Source organism: Ascaphus truei, chromosome 5 (genome assembly GCF_040206685.1).
Source record: "Ascaphus truei isolate aAscTru1 chromosome 5, aAscTru1.hap1, whole genome shotgun sequence".
Classification (NCBI taxonomy): domain Eukaryota; kingdom Metazoa; phylum Chordata; class Amphibia; order Anura; family Ascaphidae; genus Ascaphus; species Ascaphus truei.
In genome coordinates this window covers 266,659,912-266,687,587 of record NC_134487.1, presented here as the reverse complement: position 1 = coordinate 266,687,587, position 27,676 = coordinate 266,659,912, and the positions used below count along the sequence as shown (strand labels likewise).

The following is a 27,676-nucleotide window of genomic DNA, read 5'->3' as shown; positions in this document are numbered from 1 at the left end:
TTTCGATTCTGCCAAATGAACATTAACCCTTACTGGAAGGTATTGCATATTCCTCCCCCCCCCCCCCCCCCCCCTCCCTCCCCCTGAAACTTAAATACCCTGGGATCTGGCTTTTTTCTTGGTTTGCCCCCCCCCCTTGGCAAATGGGAGGCTTCTTGCCTGTGTATGAATGTGTGTCATGCACCAACTTGTGCAGTGTACAAGCCCCAGGTGAACACCTTCAGCTGGGAGGAGGAACATAATCATAATGTGCCAAGCCTGCCAGGCATTTAATGTGGTCTGAGGCACCTACATAGTACTGTTGACCAGAAACCCCTGTGCATTGAGCTCTTGTTCCAGTCCCTGCTTGGAATAACATCCTGCTATTATGTGCACTGACAACTGTGAGTATCTCTGCTGATTCCTATGCTGAGGGAGGGGGTAAAGAGGGGTCAGAAAAATGTGCACCCCCCAACAGATGGATGGAAGAGAAGAACAAAAATAGAGGAAAATCCATGGGGAGATGGAAAGAAAGAAGGGGGGGGGTGGAGTGCAGCAGCATTAGGGAAAGGAGAAAGAAAAATATATACATATTACAAACAGAAAGACGGGAAATTAGAAGGAAATATTTGTTGAACTTCCTATCAGCTTGATGATTTTTGTAAAAACAGAAATAAATTAAATAAAGCTCAAAAGAGGATCAGCAAGAGAAAGTAATAGTCACGCACACATACATCTATCTATAATAAATAAACGCATACATGTGTGTAATATATACTGTATCTCAACTAGGAGATCTTATGAAGAACGAGAGAGAGAGAGAGAGAGAGAGAGAGAGAGAGAGAGAGAGAGAGAGAGAGAGAGAGAGAGAGAGAGAGAGAGAGAGAGAGAGAGAGAGGAGAGAGAGAGAGAGAGAGAGAGAGAGAGAGAGAGAGAGAGAGAGAGAGAGAGAGAGAGAGAGAGAGAGAGAGAGAGAGAGAGAGAGAGAGAGAGAGAGAGAGAGAGAGAGAGAGAGAGAGAGAGAGAGAGATATTAAATGGGGTTCATCCCTGTGTATTTAATGCACAGAAAGAGGAACTCTCACAGCTCCTTTAGTTATTCTGCCACGGGTGCCCATCCTTTCAATAACATTTTGAGAAGTAATCATAAAGAAAAAAAATCCAACGACACACCTGTGATTTTGTCAAAAAAAGAGTTGATATTTATTTCAAACAAATCAATGTTTCGCTCCCTATATAGACCTTGTGTCCCACTTGTAAAAGCTTAAATAAGGAACGAAACGTGTATTATTTTAAACAGAAATAGCAACTATTTTTTCACAAGACCACATCTTTTTTTCTTTATGAGTCCTTCCTTGATGCCATCATTACAAGCACTTTATATACTGTAAACATGGGGCGCGTACTGTATTTTTGCTTGTTAAGATAGGCGTTTGGATGCTTTGAGCACAAACTTCTTAAATTGCTTAGTTCTCAATCTGGAGGGTAAATCAAGGCTTACTAAAACCAGGGCGAACAAGGAATAAAATGAGTTTTCATGGTTTCTTTCAAAAGCTTCTAAATTATTCAAAAGGACTTGAAAAAGAACGTCGGCATTTCCGTCGCACTGTTATTGAGCTTCAATTACAGTATTTCAAATACATTTTTGAAGGGACAGGAGAAACAATATTTTTTTTTCTCATGCAGATATTCACTTATATTTACAATACTAAATGTATATTGTATCAGCGTATACTGTAAATGAATGTTAACTGATCTTTCTGACTTTTAACTGCTGCACTGCCAGAGATGAATGTGTTAGACACAGGGCTGTAAACAATGCATGTGCTATTCAAGAATATATATATATATATATATACATATATATATACACACACAAAATAGATGCTGGGTGCACACAAACATCTGAATAAAAGTTAAAGTATACTTATCATTAGTCCAGGTGCTTACAGATGGACAGGGAACACCAGCCAGCCCAAATATACTGCTGCGGCCAGCTTCAATCTTACAAATGCCCGTAATTTTCCGGGGCTTTTTTTGCCTGGCGCCGAACTTGGCCGCGCTCAGCCGCATCTTCCACTCCCCTCGCGACCCCCTGGCTGCTTGGCTGCTCTGCCTCTGCTACAGCAGCTTCGCGCGTCTTCCCCTCCCCTCGTGACCCCCTGGCTGCCTCTGCTTCGCCTCTTCCCTCATCTCCCCTCCATTCCCCTGTCCCCTGTCCCCTTACCCGGGGATGCCGGCGGAACGTGTGACGGCGCCACAGTGACGCGCGGCACGCGGCACTAGCCGCGTGTCACCAGCCGCGTCTGCCCGGAGTCTGCCCGCACATTGCGGGTGGCGGCCCGCAGAAGACTCAGCTCGGCCGCCACTGTATAGAAAAGAACAAATGTTCTGTGACAGACCTTGAGAAAAGACCAAGGGGTCTGAAACGTACGTCACTCTGGAGTTTTGTCTGACTGCCTGATGATTTTGGATTAAATTACACTTTTTTCTATTCGTGAGTACTACAGATTTGTTCTTTTATATATATATATATATATATATATATATATATATATACAACTGTATGCTCATCTGCGTGTCTTAGGGGATTCTGGGAAATGTCATGCAAATGAGCCACTTTTTGCTTCAAAAAACATATTTAACATGGTCCCTATAGGCTTAAGCATGCTGCATGGTCATAGCTTTGAGCACAGCCAGGGTTAAGGTGCATACCCAGAAAACCCACCCACAGACAGAGGTTTCGACCTTAATGGGTCTCATCAGTGTGGGGTTGGTTAACTGGGTATGCAGAGAAGCTAAAGGATGGGGTTTACCATACTGAGTTAAGTTATGGTGAGTAAAAAAAGTGACAAAAACCCTCCACAGCAAAGCAAATATGCAAATGTAAATACAACTGTATGCTCATCTGCATGTCTTAGGCAGGTATGCAACCCCGCCTCTCGCCATTATTACCCAGCACACAGCACTTACACTGCAGCAAGGGATTCTTGGAAATGACATGCAAATGAGCTCACAGTGCCACTTTTTGCTTCAAAAAACCATTTTTAACATGGTTCCCTATAGGCTTAAGCTTGCTACATGGTCACAGCTTTGAGCACAGCCATGGTTAAGGTGCATACCCAGAAAACCCACCCACAGACAGCTGTTTCGAACTTAATGGGTCTCATCAGTGTGGGTTGGTTAACTGGGTATGCAGAGTATATATATATATATATATATATATAAATTACTATCAAGACAAAACTAGAAACCCAATTGGGCACTGAATCCCAAATACTGAATGTTATATGAATTAGTTAAAATACATTTTATTAGTTCTACAATTTAAAATAATGGGGGTTAAAATTCACTAAGGGACACACCTATAGCAATCCAATGTCGAGTACTGTGTGTACTCTGGATTGAACAATAGACTAAACAAATTGAGTGAGATTAGATCAATGTTTTGATTAAGGTACTGGTATACAGTAAGAGCTAGTCCTCCACCGTAGTTCCGTAAAACCACTTGCCCTAACGTGTTTCTTCCGGGTAACGGATTTCATCAGGGGATAACGTGTATTCTCATTGGGCCTGCTATTTAAGAGTATTTCTGTCCAATCGCAGCATGAGAATGAAATAAGTCCAATCATACCATGAATTAGGTCATCTGTGCTAACAGTAATTGATTGTAATTTCAAGCTAAATACTAGATATCTACTTATTAACTGTACATAATATGATTATACAGAAAAAAGGATGAAACTATATCGGATAAATATAAAAACATGTTAATTATAAACATTGATATACATACAACTGTAACTATACAGACAGTGCGGAGGCGGTTTGTCAAGCGAAACGTAAGTCAGGTGGGAGGCGGGGCCAGACTGACGTCATGACGCGTGTACACAGCAACAAGGGCGAGAGGCACATCTGAGTGCCGGTAGGATCCGCAAGTCGCCACAATGCAGGTCTGATACAAACACACACTTTTCTAAAGTTGCCAGCTGAGCCTGGATGATATTTACAACACTGCACTAAACTGGTAACATATTGGACAATTAGATGTATCTAATGCTACACGATGACGATGGTAATAGCAACATGGGAAGCATTTACCTAGATACAGTTGCAGTGTTTTATTGAGTGATCCTCTTGGCACTTTATGTAGCAAGTATTGATTTTGACTGACTTACAATTTGTGTGTTACTTTACTGATACACCCTGTCTGTCTGTTACACACTGGTTCCTGACTGCATGATTTTGAGGTTTTATGAGCTATTGACCTATTGATTACAAAATAGTGCATAACAATTATATGTAGGAGGCTATAACTGGATACGGACCTGATCCTTGCCTCAGAGCTATATAACCACACTTTGTGGGCTCTTTGCACCTGTTATGCATTTATGAATTAATAACAGAAATAGGTTGGTTTATTAATGAGCCTGTAAATTGATACGAACACTCATTCGTGCCTCGAGGCATTCTAACACATTTTGTGTGCCTGTGTAATATAGCTATTTGATTAGGTATTCTACCATGTTACCATATATCTGCAGGTGTGCTGTACTTAGTGGCTGTCCATTATCATCTATGAGCTATTGTGGTTCTAATTAATATTAGTGTAATTTATTACTAACTACTGAACTAGGATATCCCCTTTGTTTCAGTTTTTGATATTAATGTATTTAGCATTTTGGTTTGTTTTATATGTCTAGTCACCAGAGTGTAATATTTAATCCTGTTCACTTTAGATATATCTAGTTGTAAACTTTTTTTCCCCCTTATATTTTTTATTTCAATATTATTAAAGTTTGGATTTTAAACTTATCATCAATTCATACTATACAATGAGTGCTTTCAAAAGGGTGTGCTTTCTTCCATTTTCATAATTGCTATCTTTATGGTCACCTTTTATTTGTTATTTATTTAGTATTTTATTAAATTGTTATGAATTATTTTTGAGAGAGAGAGAGAGGAGAGAGAGAGAGAGAGAGAGAGAGAGAGAGAGAGAGAGAGAGAGAGAGAGAGAGAGAGAGAGAGAGAGAGAGAGAGAGAGAGAGAGAGAGAGAGAGAGAGAGAGAGAGAGAGAGAGAGAGAGAGAGAGAGAGAATGAGAATATATATTTTGGTTCATCTGGTGCATCAATTTTGCAGTCCCCCCATTCCCTATTCATCAGTAACTGACAATCACGACTTAATGTAACCTGGTCAGTATTTAAGCATCTTATTTTTTGCCTTGGATTAATTGCTGAGGAAATCTGGAACTTTTCAATGTTGGTCCATCTCACTGCAAATGGACATTTAGGTACTTCACCACTTGTCCCCTATCCCCATCACACTTTGATCACTAGGTGCCAGCGATTTACCCCAATACATTTTTTTTCTACCAATAATTTATGAGTGTTACAAAATATAACTCAAGATTTATCAAAGAAGAAAAGTATCAGTGGTTTTTTTTTGTTTAATAAATCTGATTTTATTATGAGTTTCTTGCACAGTTTTGCAGACGACTTGGTTCCTCAATGATCTGTATAGAAAGTTTTAAAAAAAAAAAACCCTAGTAAATATACGTTGAATCCTTCTGATCTTTCTACATTCACTTGTAGTGCATGGAGTTTCAAGAGAAGACTTTCCAGCATATTGAATATGAGCCTGAGAGTAACAGCTGTAGCTGCTTCGAAGTCCTACAGTATAGAGAGTGGGTAAAACTACCTACAGCACTGTAATTAGCACATTCCCATACAGATTTTTCCAAGTAAAGTATTTTCATTAGGGTGGAGTCTATTAATGGGATGTTCTTTCTTATTCACAGTTGATTTCCCACATACTAAATACCTGTTTAAAATGACATATATGCATCTATAAATTAGAAGCTTCTTAAAGAACCGTCCCTTCCAATTTTTTTGCGTGACGTGTACTAGAAGCAGCATTTTTAACACACAGTATTTTTTTCAACTAAGTGGGTTATTTTTTCCAGCCTATCATGGAAGGAGTGGCACTTTGCTCATTACACAAGCAGTGGAACAGGTAAATGCAGTAAATTCCAATGCCGTGTCTTTTTGTCTTTTGTAGCAAATTGGCATGTGTAGCTATTCAGAGAGCTCCGATAACATGCCAAACTCACTAGAAGTGCTTCTTCCGAATCACTAGCACTCTTCCTCAGAGAAACTGAGCGGGTAGTTCAAAAAGTGCCCAAACTCGCATTCTTAAAAAAAATCAAGCTATTCAGGCACATCACTGCAACTCGCAGATTCTGACCTCGACAACAAGTGGGTGGCATGATGGAATCTGTGATGTGCATTTGATGGAGAAAATGTATTCTTAATACATCGGATTGAAGCCGGGTTTTCCGGAGCTGACCTGAAGTGACGTCATCTTAAAGGGAGAGAAGCCTACTGCACCGACACACTTTATTCGAGCAAATGCCCGATTTCTACCTGGCAGATACTTGGAATCCGCCGCTGCTCACCTCTCGCATGCTGCGTTGCGTTTGCCTTCCCAGCCACGGTTCATGCCTGGCTGAGGGGGGATCTGATCTGTTAAATGATAACCAGAAGAATTTACTAGGCGGCAATGTTTCGTTTGTCCACCAGATGTCATAAACTCATGATAACCAGAAGAATTTATTAGGCGGCAATGTTTCGTTTGTCCACCAGATGGCATAAACTCATGACTTAAGTAATGTGTGGACTTTGCAAGTTGTTTCGTTTACTACTGTACAGTATACCAAAAAAGATACTTTATCCCAGTACAGTATGCTACAGTATTGTAACTTGTCCTTGAGACTGAAGGAAGAGTTGCAAAAAATGTATCAATTTAGGCTTTACATACAGTACTGTATTAAATAAAGACAAAGATCATTTTCGCTTACACTATTCTACAGAGACATGAGTGTTCAAGTGGAGCCCGCTTTCCAAAAACCTGACAGAAGTTATGCTTATTTGATATGGGCCGCTATTAATGCAACAGAGGATAAGATGGCAACAGTTGTTCAAATTTATCAGTATTTTATCGAAAATTATGACTTTTACAGATTTTCGCCAACTCCTCATTTGTGGAAGCGCAATAAGGAAAAGGTTATGTAGTGACCCCTGTTTTCACCGTATTGAGCCCCAATTTGTTGGAGGGTATTGGTGTGTGGCACCGGGTTTTTCCCGTATCTATGATAATGGAGGCGGCAAAAGGCGAAGGGTCGTGTTAAAACGAAATAAGAAGCGACAGTCCCTGCCAAGCAATGCGCCAGAACCAGAACCAGAACCAGCAGCAGCACCAGCTTATCATGATGCCCTTGCCATCGGTGACAACCCTGAGATGGATTTCGCAGCCAGTTTTGATGAAGCTTGCATGTACCTAAGCGATTTCCCGCTGACTACAGGTGGGCTAGTCCCTCTGCAAACTATCGACGTGGGTGATGATGAAAGCTGGACTGGAAGTGGGCCGGCGCCGGCGCAAGCTGAATGGGAAATTCAGTAATACAGTATGGTGAGTACTATTATTTTGGTGGGGCTGGCTGGGTACTTCTTTAGGGGGCTGACCATTACTGTACATTAAAACTTTTCATTTTGTTTTTCCTCAGAAAAGAAAACGGCTAATGGGGGGATTTCGATGGATAATATTGTGCTGTACAGTACAGTATGCTGATGTTTTCCAGCCGAACAGTATACTGTGTAATAAACCCGAATAAATAAAACTATGCATTTATTCTACAGTACATGTTCAGTAAATTACTGCACATACTGTACTGGGGGCGAGATGTGTTTGCAGCAGAGAGAGATTTAATAATATTGTACAGTGAGCAGGGGGTTCCCTGAGCCAGAAATGAATGCTCAGGGAACCCCCCCCCCCTGCTCCTGATCAATATTATTAAAAAAATACACACAGCAGCCGCCAAAAAATAAATAAATAAATGACAATAAATACATTTGAAATACATTTTTATTGATAGTGTAGATGTGCAGGGGGTCTCCGGAGCTGAACTGCGTTGGTTTTAGGTCTGGGGACCCCGTGCCCCCCGAGATACAGGCCCCTTTAGGGGGTGCCGGTATCCCTCTGCGTTTAAAGGTCCCGATCACGTGACCGCGGCCTGTAAACCAAGCAGAGCAGAGGGATACCGGCACCCCCTAAAGGGGCCTGTATCTCGGGGGGCAAGGGGTCCCCAGACCTGAAACCTGTGCGCTTCTGCTCTGGAGACCCTCTGCACATGTACACTATCAATAAAACACATACAATATACAGTATAAATAAACACTCGTTCTTTACCTTAGCGTCTATGCGCTATGGTAAAGAAGCATTATTTTAATAATATTGTAAAGTGAGCAGGGGGTTCCCTGAGCCAGAAATTAATGCTCAGGGAACCCCCCCCCCCCCCTGCTCCTGATCAATATTATTAAAAATACGGAAAATGCTGCGTCATTACCATAGCGGATAGCCGCTAAGGCAATGAAGGGGTTAACCCACCGTGCCCGCTTTATTGTGTGTAGTGGGGATGGGTGAGGGGGGTATTTGGCCCTTGGAGTGAGTTTAGGACTTGCGGGAGGGGGGGGGGGTTGCGGGTGCACTTAACCCCTTCACGACCGTAGCAGTTAATACCGCTACGGTCATGAATGGGGTTAAGCCCTCCCGCTACCCCACCCCCCCCCGCAAGCCCTCCCCAACCATCGTTGGGGCGAATACCCCATTCACCCACCCACCCTCCCGCAACCCACAACAATAAAATACACACAGCAGCCGCCAAAAAATAAATAAATAAATGACAATAAATACATTTGAAATACATTTTTATTGATAGTGTAGATGTGCAGAGGGTCTCCGGAGCTGAACCGCGTTGGTTTTAGGTCTGGGGACCCCGTGCCCCCCGAGATACAGGCCCCTTTAGGGGGTGCCGGTATCCCTCTGCTCTGCTTGGTTTACAGGCCGCGATCACGTGACCGCGGCCTGTAAACCAAGCAGAGCAGAGGGATACCGGCACCCCCTAAAGGGGCCTGTATCTCGGGGGGCACGGGGTCCCCAGACCTGAAACCTGTGCGCTTCTGCTCTGGAGACCCTCTGCACATGTACACTATCAATAAAACACATACAATATACAGTATAAATAAACACTCGTTCTTTACCTTAGCGTCTATGCGCTATGGTAAAGAAGCATTATTTTAATAATATTGTAAAGTGAGCAGGGGGTTCCCTGAGCCAGAAATTAATGCTCAGGGAACCCCCCCCCCCTGCTCCTGATCAATATTATTAAAAATACGGAAAATGCTGCGTCATTACCATAGCGGATAGCCGCTAAGGCAATGAAGGGGTTAAGGCATAATAAACAATTAATACATTCAATACATATTTTTCACGTCTGTGTTAAAACTCCCTGCCTTCTCTCTAATCTATGTAAAAACCCCTCCCCCTATTCTCGCTTTTAAAACGCCCTGCCTTCTCTCTAATCTATGTAAAAACCCCTCCCCCTATCCCCCTATTGTGTGTGTGCGTTAAGCTTCCCTGCAAGCTATGTAAAAAAACCTCCCCCTATTGTGTGTGTGCGTTAAGCTTCCCTGCAAGCTATGTAAAAAAAACCTCCCCCTATTGTGTGTGTGTGTTAAATCTGCCTGGCCTGTGTTTCTGAGTGCTGAGTGCTCTGCGTTTAAAGGTCCCGATCACGTGATCGCGGCCTGTAAACCAAGCAGAGCAGAGGGATACCGGCACCCCCTAAAGGGGCCTGTATCTCGGGGGGCACGGGTTCCCCAGACCTGAAACCTGTGCGCTTCTGCTCTGGAGACCCTCTGCACATGTACACTATCAATAAAAATGTATTTCAAATGTATTTATTGTCATTTATTTATTTATTTATTTATTTAGATTTATTTATTAATTGTGCTGCTGCTGCTGCAAGTCGTAAACTCACACCAAGGGCCAAACACCCCCCTCACCCCCAATAAAAAAAATTCACGCACAGCAGCCCCACAATTAATAAATAAATCTAAATAAATAAATAAATAAAGACATGAAGAGAAATAAATATATACTGTACAGTACTGTATATACTTTGTATATATACTGTATATACACTGTGTATATATATATATATATATATATATATATATATATATATATACAGTATATATATATATATATATATATATATATATATATATATATCATACAGCTATAATTGTATACACTGTGTATATATATATATATATATATATATATATATATATATATATACAGTATATATATATATATATATATCATACAGCTATAATTGTATATATATATATATATATATATATATATATACAGTATATATATACAGTATATATATATATATATATATACATACATACATACTGTATGTGAGTGAAAAGAGAAAAAAGTAACCCGTATGGGAGCACTCAGGTATGCAATTGATATATTTGTTTATTTATTTGACACAGTGCAAAAAGGGATGAATAAACAGTACATGATTTAAAAACACTTAAAAAAGAGGCATGGACCCTTAAACACTAATGAACAGCACTAGGGAACGACACACACTGTCAACCCTAAACATGAAAAGGATAGTGACTCAAAAAACACTAGGGAGAATCAAAGTGAATCACAATAGGTTACTGGGTTCAAAGGCACCTACTGTATACAACGCTAAGGATAATGCACACTACACACCAAAAGGTAGACTTGTCAAAGTATAAATGACAGTCTCAAAGCATCACACATCTGCATTAGCATACAGTGATATAACCAATGCCTACAGCACAAATCATGTGTAGGAAAGGTGGTAAGGTGGAATGAAATCCCTAGATGTGTAGAGCAATGAAGTTAATGAATAGCATACAGTATAAAACATAACATTACAATCCACACAGTACATTGCATTTACAGTACATTGTATACTGTAAATGATGCATAGCATTAAATCTATGCACCATATACAGTACTGTACATTCTGCAAATGAATGTTAACAATATAATTGCAAGCTACTCTACCAGTAAATACTGTACAAACACTTCCAAACAAGTCAACTACAGTATTTTAACCAATCAAGTAAACCAAAATCAATATATACTGTAAGTACCAACCAGAAAAGACAATTTAAAACCAAACTAACCCTTACAATACCAAGGATTACATCTACTGTATCTAATTGTAAAAAACCTTATACATTATACACAGCATTGTTTAAAGCCCCCTCCCCCCTAATGTTTCTGTTAAGCAGATTACACTGAAGGGACAGAGATATAAAGGCCTAAAGCCCCTTCCCCCCCTAATGTTTGTGTTAAACAGATTACAATGAAGGGAGAGAGATATAAAGTCCTAAAGCCCCTTCCCCCCTAATGTTTGTGTTAAACAGATTACAATGAAGGGAGAGAGATATAAAGGCCTAAAGCCTTACCTGCATTGGTAAACCCTCCCTGCATTGGTAAACCCTCCCTGCATTGATGTCGTGCAGTGTACAGTATGTAAATGTGGGGAGGGGGGGGGCCCAATGTGCATAATGTACTGTGAGGTCTAACCACCCTCACCCCCTACCCACATACTGTACCCTTACCCCCCCCCCCCCATCCTGGCCATGGCCCCTCACGCACAGCAGCTCCACAATTAATAAATAAATCTAAATAAATACATGAAGAGAAATAAATATATACTTTATATATAAATGTGAGTTTATAAATAAAATAAAGAATATTATTTCTAGGGGCCCTAGAACAGAAGTTCCCACGCCAATTTCGCGCTCATTGCTCTTTTTTTGCTCTTTTTTTACAATGTTGCTGGTCTTGCGGCTTTTCAGTCTGCAAGCAAAAAGCGCAAAGTGTACAGTATGAAGTCTGGGTGAGCGCTTTCCACATTTGATGCCTACGGCACCTTCCCATTTCTACACACTTCAATACCTGCACAGTTGGTAGCGCTTTCCATCCCAGCTACCATTCTGGATATTCACCTCTCACAGGCCATTCTTGCCCGAGTCTGTCCTATCAGACAGGGGCATTAACCTGTATCCACACCACCTGGACAATTTCTCTCTGTCAGAGACTTGTGCTATTTATTTTATATATTTTTGTGTAATTATTCATGCAAATTTATGCTCATTTCATACTGTATGTGGTTTTCAACATAAAGTGGCTGCTGGGCCTGATCCTAACTCATACAGTATAGCGCTTCCCTGTTTGTTTGTTTATTGCAAGCAAAAAGCAGTTTGTAGTACTGAGTGTGAGATAAATTACTGTATTTATCAGTGTTGATCAAAGAGAGTTGATCAGAAGGATTCCCCTTATATACAGTACGTAGAATTAATAAAATTGTATTATTTTCCGATATCCGCAGTGATTCTGGTCAACCTGACAGATTTTTAGTAATACAGTATACTGTACTGCAAGACCATGTGTTGTCTACCTTTTACTACAGTATACTGTACTGTATGAATGACAATAGAGTGCTGTATACTTTATAAGGGGAATCCTTCTGATCAACTCTCTTTGATCAATACTGATAAATACAGTATCATATTTATACCCCTTTAGCACCTGTCGTTCCATCCTATGCACCCATTTACTGTGCAATGGTGATTGCGGTCGTATTCACGTACTTTATGTGAGATAAATTAACCAGTTCTTTTATTGCTGAAGTCGCCACAAAATACTTTTATTTACAAATACAGTACAATACAATGGTGAAACTTTTCAAATTAACAGCAATTCAAAACATCAACACACAATAATACATACTTTACAGTACTGTACAGTATACTGTACTAGTATATTTGGGCCTTGTCTTTGGGGGTTTATTCATGCAATTATTAGGGTGACCTGGCGTTGGAAATACTGACACAGTACAATCCTACAGCTACACCACCCACCCCCTCCCTTAGAGTTTTTAATCCCTCCCTGGCCAAGCATCAATCGTCTGGCTAATCCAATCCAAGCCATTGTTTTGTTAATCTGGCCCTGGGCTGTTCAGAACAGCCACTGCTTCTAAATTACTGAAAATATACAGGATAAATATACAGTGATGTTAAATAATCCTTTCTGTGGGTCTGAGAGGGTTGAAAGTCACCAGGTCCTCATACAGTAGAGTACATTCTCGAATACCTTTAGAATAAAAATACAGTATATATAAATATACAGTATAAATATTGCACAGTATACTGTAATGTTAAATAACCCATCCTGTTCTTTTTCCTTTCATACTGTAACAGTATCCTCATTGTGTCTGCGGTACAGTAGTTCATTGAGAGAGGAGAGGTTTTGTGTACATCATTACTGCTGTTTATATACTGTACATTTGACTGCACAAGCAGATTTGACGAACACAAGGCCCCCCCTCCCCCCTGGTGCACCCTTTTTCCTGGAACGACAAGAAAACAAAAACTTTGTTCAGTTACTGTACTGTACTGTATGTGCGTACTGTATTATGGTAGAACTACTGTACAGTAGGTGGCTGGTGCAGCTTTCTCTGGAAAGAAAAAAATGGAGCAGTTAGTAGGCAGTTACTGTAGTATGTCAAACTAGTCTACTGTACTGTATACTGGAACTACTGTATACTCTGACTATTGGGAAAGCTAAAATCTGTGCCATACTTACCTGTATCATACTGTACCTACTGTACAATACTACAGCACTGTACTACTTTCCTGATGCTTGTCCATTGCGCGCGATGACAATGGGCAACACAGTGGCAATATGGTCTATATATTTATTGCATCGTTCCTCGGTGAGTACATCGTTCCAAAAACTCATTATGGCTTTATACAACTCGTCCTTCTTGGAGGGTTTCGCCACTTTACGGATGTGGTCCTTCAGCTGATGCCAGACCATTTCGATCGGATTGAAGTCTGGCGATCTGTGATTGGAAAGAAAGGACAATTAGTTTAAGAGATACAGTACACAGTACAAACAGTGGGGAACATAAATGGGACACGGTCTACTGCACTTACTCCGCTGGCGTCTTCACCCAGTTGATGCCGCGCTCAAGGATATGCGCCGTCGACGCGGTGTGCTTGGGATCATTGTCCTGGTAAAAGCGATGACCATTGGGAAAGTCTTGTGTGATGTATCGCACTATCACGGGCACAATGTTGTCTTGGAAGAAATCTTTATTCATGATTCCTATAGCAAGAAAAGAAAAGTGCTCAATAGTACAGTACAGTGCATACGGTAAGGCAACACTAGTCAAGTACAGTGCATTAGGCGGCATTATATTTGAGAAATTGTACCTTCAAAGACGACAATGCATCCCGGTCCACGCCTAGAGATGGCACCCCACACATGCAGCTTCACAGGGTGTTTTGGCCGCGGCTTCAAAGTTATGCGGCCTTTTTTGTGGAACGCAAATCTTGCAAATCTCTCCAGCGACACAGTAGACTCATCAGTGAAGATGCAATCCTGGAAAGTCTCACCGCTGTCGATCCATGCCTGGGCCTGGAGCACTCTTTTGATTTTGTTTGCGTCCCGTATCATGGGGTACGCTCTGTAATGACAATGAATAAAAAATGTTAGCGTCACAGCGCAGTACAGTTTGCAAAACAACACTTTTACTTTACAGTACAGTACCTCCTGTACTGTCCACTACTAACCTCACACGTCCATATTTCCATCCAATTCTGCGTCTCATCTTCTTTATGCTGCTCTCGGATACAGTCAGATTGTGGTTTTCCTGAAGAGTGTTTTTAACCCTTAATGCGCTCCTCTCATCATTCTCCTCACTTACTGTATTCTGTCCACCAGAAGAGTAGTCTCCCTACAATGCAAAGAAATTATATTGTGTTATTAATATGCAGCAATATAAAATGTATACTGTATACTGTACATGTAATGTTGTAATATACAGTAAATATAAATATACAAAAAATGTATACTGCTGTACTATAAATATAAATAGACAAAATATACAGTATACAGTACTGTTGTAATATAAATATACTATATAAATATACTGTTATTATATCATAATAAATACACATCATACTGTATACTGTATATTCCGTTGTCAGATGAATTGCAATATACCAAAAGTGTATACTGCTGCACAAAAAATATAAATTGACCACACATACAGTACACTACAGTATATACTGTTGTAATATAATAAATATACTATATAAATACGGTATACTGTTGTTATATCATAATAAATACACATCATATACTGTATATTCGTTGTCAGATGAATTGCAATATACCAAAAGTGTATACTGCTGCACAAAAAATATAAATTGACCACACATACAGTACACTACAGTATATACTGTTGTAATATAATAAATATACTATATAAATACGGTATACTGTTGTTATATCATAATAAATACACATCATATACTGTATATTCGTTGTCAGATGAATTGCAATATACCAAAAGTGTATACTGCTGCACAAAAAATATAAATTGACCACACATACAGTACACTACAGTATATACTGTTGTAATATAATAAATATACTATATAAATACGGTATACTGTTGTTATATCATAATAAATACACATCATATACTGTATATTCGTTGTCAGATGAATTGCAATATACCAAAAGTGTATACTGCTGCACAAAAAATATAAATTGACCACACATACAGTACACTACAGTATATACTGTTGTAATATAATAAATATACTATATAAATACGGTATACTGTTGTTATATCATAATAAATACACATCATATACTGTATATTCGTTGTCAGATGAATTGCAATATACCAAAAGTGTATACTGCTGCACAAAAAATATAAATTGACCACACATACAGTACACTACAGTATATACTGTTGTAATATAATAAATATACTATATAAATACGGTATACTGTAGATGTACACTACAGTTTTCTATATTTTTTGGGGTTAAGTTTTATAAATACAGTATACTTACGCATTTGTTATCTTTGGTGCCTTTTTGCGGTCTCTGTTTTTTCCTTGTGCATGATAGCACACGGTGCTTGATGGCACAACGAGGCCAGAAGCAGTTAACCAGCGCTGGATATCTGCAATTCGTTTTCCGCTCGTGTACATCTCCTTCATTCTCATGCTGAGATCCTTTGAAATCTTCTTAACAGGCATTGCTGCGAGTACTGTAGAAAGAAATACAAACACAAGAATGTGTATTTGATGTTTAGTCGATGTGTATTCAATGTGCAGTGAATCCACAAAATGGATGGTATATTTATATGTTAATGACTCACATAACAGACCACCCACTTTCAACACCTGTACCTGGCCGCCATGCATAAAAGGTTGTACACGTTGCATAGCCCACCACTTGCTGATCTTTATCTGAGCCATTGTCCAGATACTGCATTGTGCCTCCCGCTTACATGGAGCAGCCCCGGTTCTATGGACGAAAGAATCATCTCACCTCTGCTGTGCCTGCCACACTGAAAAAGAGAAAGGCAGTTACCGTTTCCAAGCCAAAGGCAAAGCGACAGGCTAAGGCCAACAAAGAAAACCTTCTGCTGACCCCAAAGGCTAAGGCTTTTAAAACACGTCAGCCTTATTATGTGAAGAAGAAATACGGTACTGTGCTCGGTACGCAAGACGCATGGCAGCCAACTCACCGAATCCGCAGACCACTTCCCATAAGCTTCGACGACTCTGCTGTAGCTGTCCCGGAAATCTTCAGCCCGGCTTCTCCACCCCCATCTTCTCCGGTTCCATCTGAAGATGCTGCTGCCTCTGAAATCAACGGGTCACTGTCTCCTTTGCTCTTGGACGACTCTGCTTCTCTCCCGGAAATCCAGCAGTCACCTTCTCCATCCCTCTTCCACCACGCTGCAGCTTCTCCTGTACCGGGCATCCCCAGGTCACCTCTTCCACTCTCCATCGATGCCGCTTCTCTCCAGGGAACCCCCATCTCATCCTCCGTTGCACCCATCCCCCCAGATCTCCAGATGCCATGCACAAGCAGCTCGTTGGACCGGATCCTGAATGGGCTAAGTGTGGATCTCCCCGGGAATTCTAGTGTGCTGGCAAAGCTAGATCTGCTTCTGGAGTCGGTGCTACATATGGAGCAAGGGATGCTACAAATGGAGCAGCGGCTAGATCAACGGATGCACAAGATAGAGGCAGACATAGCGGGCATACATTATTTGCTCGGTGTTAATGCCCCTGTTTCCCCGACGCTGGAGCAGGGGGGTGACATGGATGTGATGCATGGTACCTTCGACCCCCTTCCATCACCAAGCACACCCCCTCCACCAGAAGATACAGTGTACTATGCTATTGAGGAGGACATGACAACCCCGTCAAGACCACGCCAGGAGACAACCCGGCGACCACTACCGGAGGAAAGCTTCCTCCCAGACACCCTACGCCTCAAGTACACCCGCTCCCAAAAGACCTCCTACACCCGCTCGCATACAAACAGTGCCCGACATCTCCCTGTGCGATCTGCCACCGGCACTGAGGGAGAAGTATAGGGTGAGGAGTGCTGGTATACCACACAAGTATGCCTTGATCATATTTAAACACCATGTTCCCTACACATTGTACTGCAAGTGGGTGTTCAAAGTGAACTATGATGGGAATCGCCAAAAAAATGCCCTTCCTGCCAATTTAAGGAAAAAGATTGTGGAAGAAATGCAGCGCTATTACCCTGTTACAGATCCTGTAATGAGAGGCGTTAGAGACTGCATTAATGGCGTTTTGCGCCATGCAAGGCATCGGCCATGGCTGGAAAATGGGGAGGACTTTCAGTGAGACCATACTGTAATATTGTGCTGTACTGTACAGTACATGTTTTACCCTATAGTACCTGCTGTACTTAAACAAAGGATACTGAATGTTGTTGTGTGTTGCACGGTTTTTGTACTGTATTTGTAAATAAAAGTTTTTGGTGGCGACTTCAGCAATAAAAGAACTGGTTAATTTATCTCACACTCAGTACTACTGTACAAACTGCTTTTTGCTGCCAGACTGCAAACCCGCAAGACCAGCAACATTGTAACAAAAGAGCAATGAGCGCGCAATTGGCGTGGGAACTTCTGTTCTAAGGCCCCTATAAATAATATTCTTTATTTTACTTATAAACTCACATTTATAAACCCCGTCACCCACCCCCGCTAAACACAATAAAAAATAATCACACACAGCATCCCCGCAATAAATAAATAAATAAATACAAATAAATACATTTGAAATACATTTTTATTTATAGTGTAGATGTGCAGGGGGTCTCTGGAGCTGAACCGCGTTGGTTTTAGGTCTGGGGACCCCGTGCCCCCCGAGATACAGGCCCCTTTAGGGGGTGCCGGTATCCCTCTGCGTTGAAAGCCCCGATCACGTGACCGCGGCCTGTAAACCAAGCAGAGCAGAGGGACACCGGCACTCTCTAAAGGGGCCTGTATCTCGGGGGGCACGGGGTCCCCAGACCTGAAACCTGTGCGCTTCAGCTCCGGAGACCCCCTGCACATGTACACTGTGAATAAAACACACACATCATTAAAGAATCATTCTTTAGCTTAGCGGCTATGCGCTATGGTAAAGAAGCAGCATTTCTGTCTTTTTAATAATATTGTACAGTGAGCAGGGGGTTCCCTGAGACAGAAATCTAATCTCAGGGGACCCCCTGCTCCTGCACAATATTATTAAAAGTTCAGAAACGAGGCTTCATTAGCATAGCGTATAGCCGCTAAGGTAATGAAGGGGTTAAGGCATAATAACCAATAAATACATTCAATACACTACCCACTACCCATGGCAACCTCCGCTGCTGTACAGTAAAACAGAGAAAAAAAATAACACTTTCAAAGTAATGTCCCCTAACCCCTTAATCACCATGGCGGTTATTAACCGCTACAGTCATGAAGGGGTTAACCCGCCCTCACCCACCACTCGGGACGCCTACTGTACATACCCTCCCACTCTAACCCCCCACCCCGTGAGGCCTAACCACCCTCAACCCTCACCCACTAACTACCCACAAGGGAGGCCTACCCACATACCGTTGGGGAAACAGCCCACCCCCACCCCAGTACCCACAATAAAAACAGTACAATGACCCACAATAAACAGCATTCTATTTATTAAATACATTACCCACCCCCTGTGCCCCCCCCCATAAATACAAGATTTATTCTTTTACATTCAGGGTCCATAACGCAGCCCCACGCTAGTCCCCGGTGGGCTGGCAGGGCACCTGGACAGACCTACAGTTTACCAGCAGCATTCCACAGGTTCTGGAGGCCTGCTGGTGGATCCTGCCAGCACCATGGCGCCCAGGTGGTCTCCTTGGGTCACCGTGAGCCACAATTGGGTCCACACGGTAGGCCCAAGGATGTCTGGGAGCCCCGGGTCAAACCCACAGTTGTCTGCGGGGCCTCGGGTGGTTCCCATGGGGGTCTGGGGAACTCACGGGTGCTCACTACGGGTCCGCGGTGCCCCCACAGAAGTGGGACCACACATCATCATCCCCGCACCTACGGCTCGGAGGTGCCCCCACAGAAGTGGGACCACACATCGTCATGCCCGCAGACTACGGGTCCGCGGTGCCCCCACAGAAGTGGGACCACACATCATCATCCCCGCATGTGTCACCCGTGGAACCACCAGCCTGCTACCCTTTAGGATACCCGAGGATTCCCCGCGGGTGGTCTCCAGAGGTCCCACGCAAAACCACGGAAGTAACCCTGAATGTAAAAAAAATAAACCTGGCCTATACATTCAATACATACACCCTCCCCCCCAACACCTACAGTACAATAATGTGCAAAATAACTATTATCCAGATATGGATAATAGATTAATTGCCCATTATTAAAAACATTAACTAGCATATACAAATAAATAAAGTACTACTGACCTCATCAATACGAAGTGTCCGACGCCAGCGCCTTCCTTCTCTTGCCCACACAAAACATAGCCAAAACCAAGCCAATACATTGCAATTACATTCAGATATCAATTAACCCCTTAAACACCTTATCGGATAATAACCGCAAAGGTAATTAAGGGGTTTAGCCACACAGGCACGATACCCACCCTTCACCCATGAATTTGTACTGTGTATACATCTACACTATCAATAAAAATGTATTTCAAATGTATTTATTGGCATTTATTTATTTATTTATTTATTTATTTAGATTTATTTATTAATTGTGGGGCTGCTGTGCGTGAATTTTTTTTATTGGGGGTGAGGGGGGTGTTTGGCCCTTGGTGTGAGTTTACGACTTGCAGCAGCAGCAGCACAATTAATAAATAAATCTAAATAAATAAATAAATGACAATAAATACATTTGAAATACATTTTTATTGATAGTGTACATGTGCAGGGGGTCTCCGGAGCTGAAGCGCACAGGTTTCAGGTCTGGGGACCCCGTGCCCCCCGAGATACAGGCCCCTTTAGGGGGTGCCGGTATCCCTCTGCTCTGCTTGGTTTACAGGCCGCGATCACGTGATCGGGACCTTTAAACGCAGAGCACTCAGCACTCAGAAACACAGGCCAGGCAGATTTAACACACACACACAATAGGGGGAGGTTTTTTTACATAGCTTGCAGGGAAGCTTAACGCACACACACAATAGGGGGATAGGGGGAGGGGTTTTTACATAGATTAGAGAGAAGGCAGGGCGTTTTAAAAGCGAGAATAGGGGGAGGGGGTTTTACATAGATTAGAGAGAAGGCAGGGAGTTTTAACACAGACGTGAAAAATATGTATTGAATGTATTAATTGTTTATTATGCCTTAACCCCTTCATTGCCTTAGCGGCTATCTGCTATGGTAATGACGCAGCATTTTCCGTATTTTTAATAATATTGATCAGGAGCAGGGGGGGGGGTTCCCTGAGCATTAATTTCTGGCTCAGGGAACCCCCTGCTCACTTTACAATATTATTAAAATAATGCTTCTTTACCATAGCGCATAGACGCTAAGGTAAAGAACGAGTGTTTATTTATACTGTATATTGTATGTGTTTTATTGATAGTGTACATGTGCAGAGGGTCTCCAGAGCAGAAGCGCACAGGTTTCAGGTCTGGGGACCCCGTGCCCCCCGAGATACAGGCCCCTTTAGGGGGTGCCGGTATCCCTCTGCTCTGCTTGGTTTACAGGCCGCGGTCACGTGATCGCGGCCTGTAAACCAAGCAGAGCAGAGGGATACCGGCACCCCCTAAAGGGGCCTGTATCTCGGGGGGCACGGGGTCCCCAGACCTAAAACCAACGCGGTTCAGCTCCGGAGACCCTCTGCACATCTACACTATCAATAAAAATGTATTTCAAATGTATTTATTGTCATTTATTTATTTATTTTTTGGCGGCTGCTGTGTGTATTTTATTGTTGTGGGTTGCGGGAGGGTGGGTGGGTGAATGGGGTATTCGCCCCAACGATGGTTGGGGAGGGCTTGCGGGGGGGTGGGGTAGCGGGAGGGCTTAACCCCTTCATGACCGTAGCGGTATTAACTGCTACGGTCGTGAAGGGGTTAAGTGCACCCGCAACCCCCCCCCCTCCCGCAAGTCCTAAACTCACTCCAAGGGCCAAATACCCCCCTCACCCATCCCCACTACACACAATAAAGCGGGCACGGTGGGTTAACCCCTTCATTGCCTTAGCGGCTATCCGCTATGGTAATGACGCAGCATTTTCCGTATTTTTTATAATATTGATCAGGAGCAGGGGGGGGGGGGGTTCCCTGAGCATTAATTTCTGGCTCAGGGAACCCCCTGCTCACTTTACAATATTATTAAAATAATGCTTCTTTACCATAGCGCATAGACGCTAAGGTAAAGAGCGAGTGTTTATTTATACTGTATATTGTATGTGTTTTATTGATAGTGTACATGTGCAGAGGGTCTCCAGAGCAGAAGCGCACAGGTTTCAGGTCTGGGGACCCCGTGCCCCCCGAGATACAGGCCCCTTTAGGGGGTGCCGGTATCCCTCTGCTCTGCTTGGTTTACAGGCCGCGGTCACGTGATCGCGGCCTGTAAACCAAGCAGAGCAGAGGGATACCGGCACCCCCTAAAGGGGCCTGTATCTCGGGGGGCACGGGGTCCCCAGACCTAAAACCAACGCGGTTCAGCTCCGGAGACCCTCTGCACATCTACACTATCAATAAAAATGTATTTCAAATGTATTTATTGTCATTTATTTATTTATTTTTTGGCGGCTGCTGTGTGTATTTTATTGTTGTGGGTTGCGGGAGGGTGGGTGGGTGAATGGGGTATTCGCCCCAACGATGGTTGGGGAGGGCTTGCGGGGGGGGGTGGGGTAGCGGGAGGGCTTAACCCCTTCATGACCGTAGCGGTATTAACTGCTACGGTCGTGAAGGGGTTAAGTGCACCCGCAACCCCCCCCCCCCTCCCGCAAGTCCTAAACTCACTCCAAGGGCCAAATACCCCCCTCACCCATCCCCACTACACACAATAAAGCGGGCACGGTGGGTTAACCCCTTCATTGCCTTAGCGGCTATCCGCTATGGTAATGACGCAGCATTTTCCGTATTTTTAATAATATTGATCAGGAGCAGGGGGGGGGGGGTTCCCTGAGCATTAATTTCTGGCTCAGGGAACCCCCTGCTCACTTTACAATATTATTAAAATAATGCTTCTTTACCATAGCGCATAGACGCTAAGGTAAAGAACGAGTGTTTATTTATACTGTATATTGTATGTGTTTTATTGATAGTGTACATGTGCAGAGGGTCTCCAGAGCAGAAGCGCACAGGTTTCAGGTCTGGGGACCCCGTGCCCCCCGAGATACAGGCCCCTTTAAGGGGTGCCGGTATCCCTCTGCTCTGCTTGGTTTACAGGCCGCGGTCACGTGATCGGGACCTTTAAACGCAGAGGGATACCGGCACCCCCTAAAGGGGCCTGTATCTCGGGGGGCACGGGGTCCCCAGACCTAAAACCAACGCGGTTCAGCTCCGGAGACCCCCTGCACATCTACACTATCAATTAAAATGTATTTCAAATAATTTTTAATTTGCGGATGTTTGCGCAGAGAGAGAGCAGCGGATCTCTCTCTGCTGCAAACACATCTCGCCCCCGCCGCCCATACAGTAGTATCATTTATGTATGTGCATATACAGTACAGTACAGTACTGTACAGTACTGTATGTTAGGGCTTACAGGGGTTGTTGTTATACAGTATATACAGTATATAGTATACAGTATATACTGCATTACAATTCATTATAGGGGACGGCTTCACAGAGAATAGCTCGCAAGCGCCACCATGTGTATTTTGACGGCATTGCAGTATTGTAACCAGCCGGAATAAAAAGCTTAAATTCCGGCCGGAAAATAACGCAATGCACTCTGGCAGAAAACTATCAGAAACCTGAATACACCCGAGTATACCCGAATTCGCGGGACTAGCCGTGCTCGAATAAAGTGTGTCGCCAGTGTATGCTACCTGATTAGCTGGCTTCCTTCCATTTAATGAACAGGAGAAGAGAGAGAAACAGAGCACTACATCCAGTGCTAGTCAGCCAAAAACAACAAGAGTGCGTTCCCACGGTAAAAAATAAAGTTATTTAATGGATCATAGTAACAAACAGCACACCAACGCGTTTCGGACTATACAGTCCTTTATCAAGGTGAATATAAACTTACCCACCGGAGTGTATTAAATACCGGATTCTGACGCTGCCTCGGCCAATCCCCGCCACTTCCGGGTGTGTTAAATGACGCGGGCGTATGACGTCAGCGCGTCAGGATCATAGGCAACAGATAAAGAAAAAACTCAAAACAAACTTTATTAGTCATGAACACTAACACTCCGGACATAAGTAGACTAAGGACATACAAACTAAGTCTTACATGCATCTAAAAACTCATAAAAATGAAATAAAAAAAACTCCTTAGATGTGGGATATACCTATATCCTACAACAATAAGGCAAGTATGTTTGTACAGTACTTATTAAGAACCAACAATCAAAAGAATATTAATAATTAATGTTATATAGTGTACTTAATCATCAAAATGGAGGATCAGCAATAATATACATAATATTTGATGACATTTTTAAAAAAATATAAAGATTGTTGTAATCTTAAGAACCGATGTTAGAAAGGAGCATATGAGAATTGAAGTGACAAACAGAGTACATCTATTAGAAATAAGCCATGTTCCAAAGTTGTTCTATTTTGAAAATGATAAACAATTACTAAAAATCCTAAACAAAAATTGCCAACTGAACTGAATTTCAAACCAACATTTTTATGGATAGATGGAATGTATGAAACATAAAATATTAAAAATAAAACAGTAAGTATTATTTAATTATAAGTAATCATATCCAAAAAATGTATGGCAAGAATTAACAGTTCCTCAAATAATTTAATCAAAAACAATTATTTTCTTGAAAAAGCAAAGTCCCTTAACTTGTTCATATTCACGTATCATGAAGAAGAGGCCCTATATCCCAGTCTGAGTAAAGACCATAGGGAATATGGGTCTGAAGGGTAAAAATACAGAATAATTCCCTTCTATCTAGGATAGATAACCTGTAACCCCCCTAATCGGGCATGGTACATGCTCTATACCTATGAAAGAAAAAATATCCACATTGCCCAGATTGCAATTGGTAAAGTGCTGGGAAACTGGGTGATTAATATCCTTTTTGATAATTAAGCGTAAATGTTCGAGTATACGGACTTTTAAGAATCTAATGGTTCTTCCTATATATTGTTTTCCACACCCACATTTGAGGAGATACAACACAAACGTGGTATTGCAATTAATAAAGGAAGTTATTTTATATTTTTTGCCTGTTTTATATGAAGTAAAATCAGATTTAGTTTCCATATACTTACAAGATTTACATTTTGAACAGGAAAAACTTCCTTTGGGTAAATTGTTAGAGAAAGTTTTTTGTGTGGAAAACAAGCTGGAAGAAACATGATTCACAATGGTTTTAGCCTTTTTAAAGACAAATTTGGGTCCTTCTTTATAAATTGGATACAGAATAGGATCCGCAGCTAGCACTCCCCAGTGTTTTCTCACAATACTTTTTATTTGATCAGCTTGTTTATTGTATTGCGTGATAAACAATGGGGACTGAGCAGCAGGGTCCTGTCTCCTTCTTTTACCTAATAGAGCAGATCTGTCCATCTCTCTGATCTCCTCAAAGGTTTTCCTCAAATCGTGACGTGAAAAACCTCTGACCTCAAAACGTTCCAAAGGTCCTTAGACTGACTCAAAAAATCATCATCATTAGTACATATTCTTTTAAGTCTTATTAGTTGACCTTAGGTATTCCCTTAAGAAGAGACTTGGGATGGCAGCTGTCTGCCCGCAAAAAAAGTGTGTGAATTAATCTTACGATAAACATTGATTGTAATATTCTTGTGCATATCGATAAATAAAAATAAATCTAAATATTGAATATGGTGAAAATCATAATTTTTGGTGAAGTGCAAATTTAAATCATACTTACAGTATTAAGATATTCAGTGAATAAAAAAAATGGTGTGCTCATCCCCATTCCATATACAGATGAGATCATCAATATATCACCTGTAAAATGTGATAAATTGCCTGTAGGGGTTTCTATCTCCAAACATGTGGACTGACTACCACCAACCTAAAACAAGTTGACATAGGAGGGGGCAAAACTTGTGCCCATGGCGGTACCACGTGTTAGAAGATAGAAGTCCCCATCAAACATAAAATAATTGTGAGTTAACAAAAAGTGTATGGCGTTCAAAATAAATGTGCTCTGTGCTGGTGAAAAATCAGAGTGCTGTAAATAAAATCTGACAGCTGCCATCCCATGTTCATGTACTGTCACTGTGTACAATTATTTAACATCAAGTGTTAGCCAAATTAAATTGTTTTCCCACTTTATAGAATCGAGTTTGGCCAGAAGGTCTCCACTGTCCTTAATGTATGACGGCAATGACTGGACAATAATCTGCAAAAAGTGATCGACATATCTCGATACACCATCTCCCAAAGATCCAATACTGGAGACTATTGGCCTCCCCTGGGGGGTGACCAACGTCTTATTGATCTTTGGGAGATGGTGAAAAATTGGGATAGTCGGATAAGGGCGGAACAAAAACTCTAATTCCTTGGCATCTAGGACACCGAGTACGGAACCCTCATCAAGGAGAGTTATCATTTCTTTTAGAAAGGGGGCAGTGGGGCCTCCCCGAAGTGTGACATAAGAGGACTCATCGTTGAGTTGTGAAGTGCCTCAGTTCTATAATCTATCTTATTTAACACCACGATTGCGCCCCCTTTGTCTGCCCCCTTAATAACCAGGGAATTGTTGACCCTCAAAGTATTCAATGCTACTCTTTCAGCTTGAGTTAGATTATCCAATTTATGCTGAAAAGGGGAAATGGAAAAAGTATAACCTTTTGACAATAGGGACAAGTCCCGTTCAATTAATTGCTCAAAGGTAGTGAGATAGTTACCCTTCATATCGATGAAGTGGCGGGGATTGGCCGAGGCAGCGTCAGAATCCGGTATTTAATACACTCCGGTGGGTAAGTTTTTATTCACCTTGATAAAGGACTGTATAGTCCGAAACGCGTTGGTGGGCTGTTTGTTACTATGATCCATTAAATAACTTTATTTTTTACCGTGGGAACGCACTCTTGTTGTTTTTGGCTGACTAGCACTGGATGTAGTGCTCTGTTTTTCTCTCTTCTCCTGTTCATTGATTTCTGCAGATGGATGCACACTTTTACCCCTGGACCATTGGATACAGTGGGCTCACCATTTACCAGAGGACGTACATCTCATGTGAGTTCATTCCTTTGTTCTATACCCTGTGATTTGAAATCTGGACATTCATTGCTTTCTTTTCCCCTACATTTAGATGTTACAATAGCACTGGACACCGGCAGGTGTTTGACATATTATCCTTACTACATTGCTACGTGGGATTTCAATAAACCAGTCATACATCTATTGGGAATAGTTACTTTCCAGCTTCAACACAGATTATTGGAGGGGTACTCCTTATAAGACTTTGCTACAATACGACTGATTATTGCTGCTGCCTGTTTTTGAGCACCATACATCATTGGTTCTTCCTTCCATTTAAGGTGACGTCACATTATTTTTAAAAAAAGGGAAGCCGGTATGGGGTATCTCACGTGACACGGGAGAATTAAACTTGGCGGAGATACCGGCACCCCCTATGGAGGCCTATATAACCAGAAGCAGGGGGTCCCTGGACCTGAAATGAATGGGGGTCAGGTCCAGACACCACCGCCTGCTTCAGTAATATGTTAATAAAATTAAAATACAAAAGTGCGATCGCCTTTAAGAACTGTGCCTGGAGATCCAGCTCTCTCTGAGCAGCTTTTACAGACTGCAGACAGATCGCGTGGGCAGAATTCTGAAAAAGACACAGCTGAAGACACTGCTAACTCGATCAGTATGGAATTTTCCTACCAAACAGCATCTGACTTACAAGTGGCGGCAGAGTTTATTCTAACTCGGCCGCCACCACAAAGTACGGGCAGACGCGGCTTCCTTTTTTTTTTTTTCGGCATGCCGCGCATCAGCCGGGCGCCGGTCACGTGCGTCTGGCGTCACGAGGATGCCAGGCATCCCCGAAGACGCCAGGCATCCCGAAGGCGCCAGGCATCCCCGAAGGAGGCTGCAGGTAAGGGGGTATTTTACAAGGTTTAAGTTTATGTGGGCCGCAAAAAACCAAAAACTTCAATTTTCATAGAAACGTAGGTTTATTTAGAAAAGTACAGTGTGTGTGTGTGTGTGTGTGTGTGTGTGTGTGTGTGTGTGTGTGTGTGTGTGTGTGTGTGTGTGTGTGTGACCT

At 42.1% G+C, this 27,676-nt stretch overlaps 1 protein-coding gene across 1 annotated transcript in view; it reads left to right on the top strand.

Moving 5' to 3' along the window:
- Window positions 1–203: 203 nt before the first annotated feature.
- The window catches only part of LOC142495905 (histo-blood group ABO system transferase-like), a 68,829-nt gene continuing 41,356 nt past the window's right edge, over window positions 204–27,676 (top strand). The window contains exon 1 of the mRNA XM_075602011.1: window positions 204–383. Coding sequence (XP_075458126.1) covers window positions 368–383 — 16 coding nt within the window. The 5' untranslated portion in view covers window positions 204–367. The remainder of the gene's footprint in view (window positions 384–27,676) is intronic.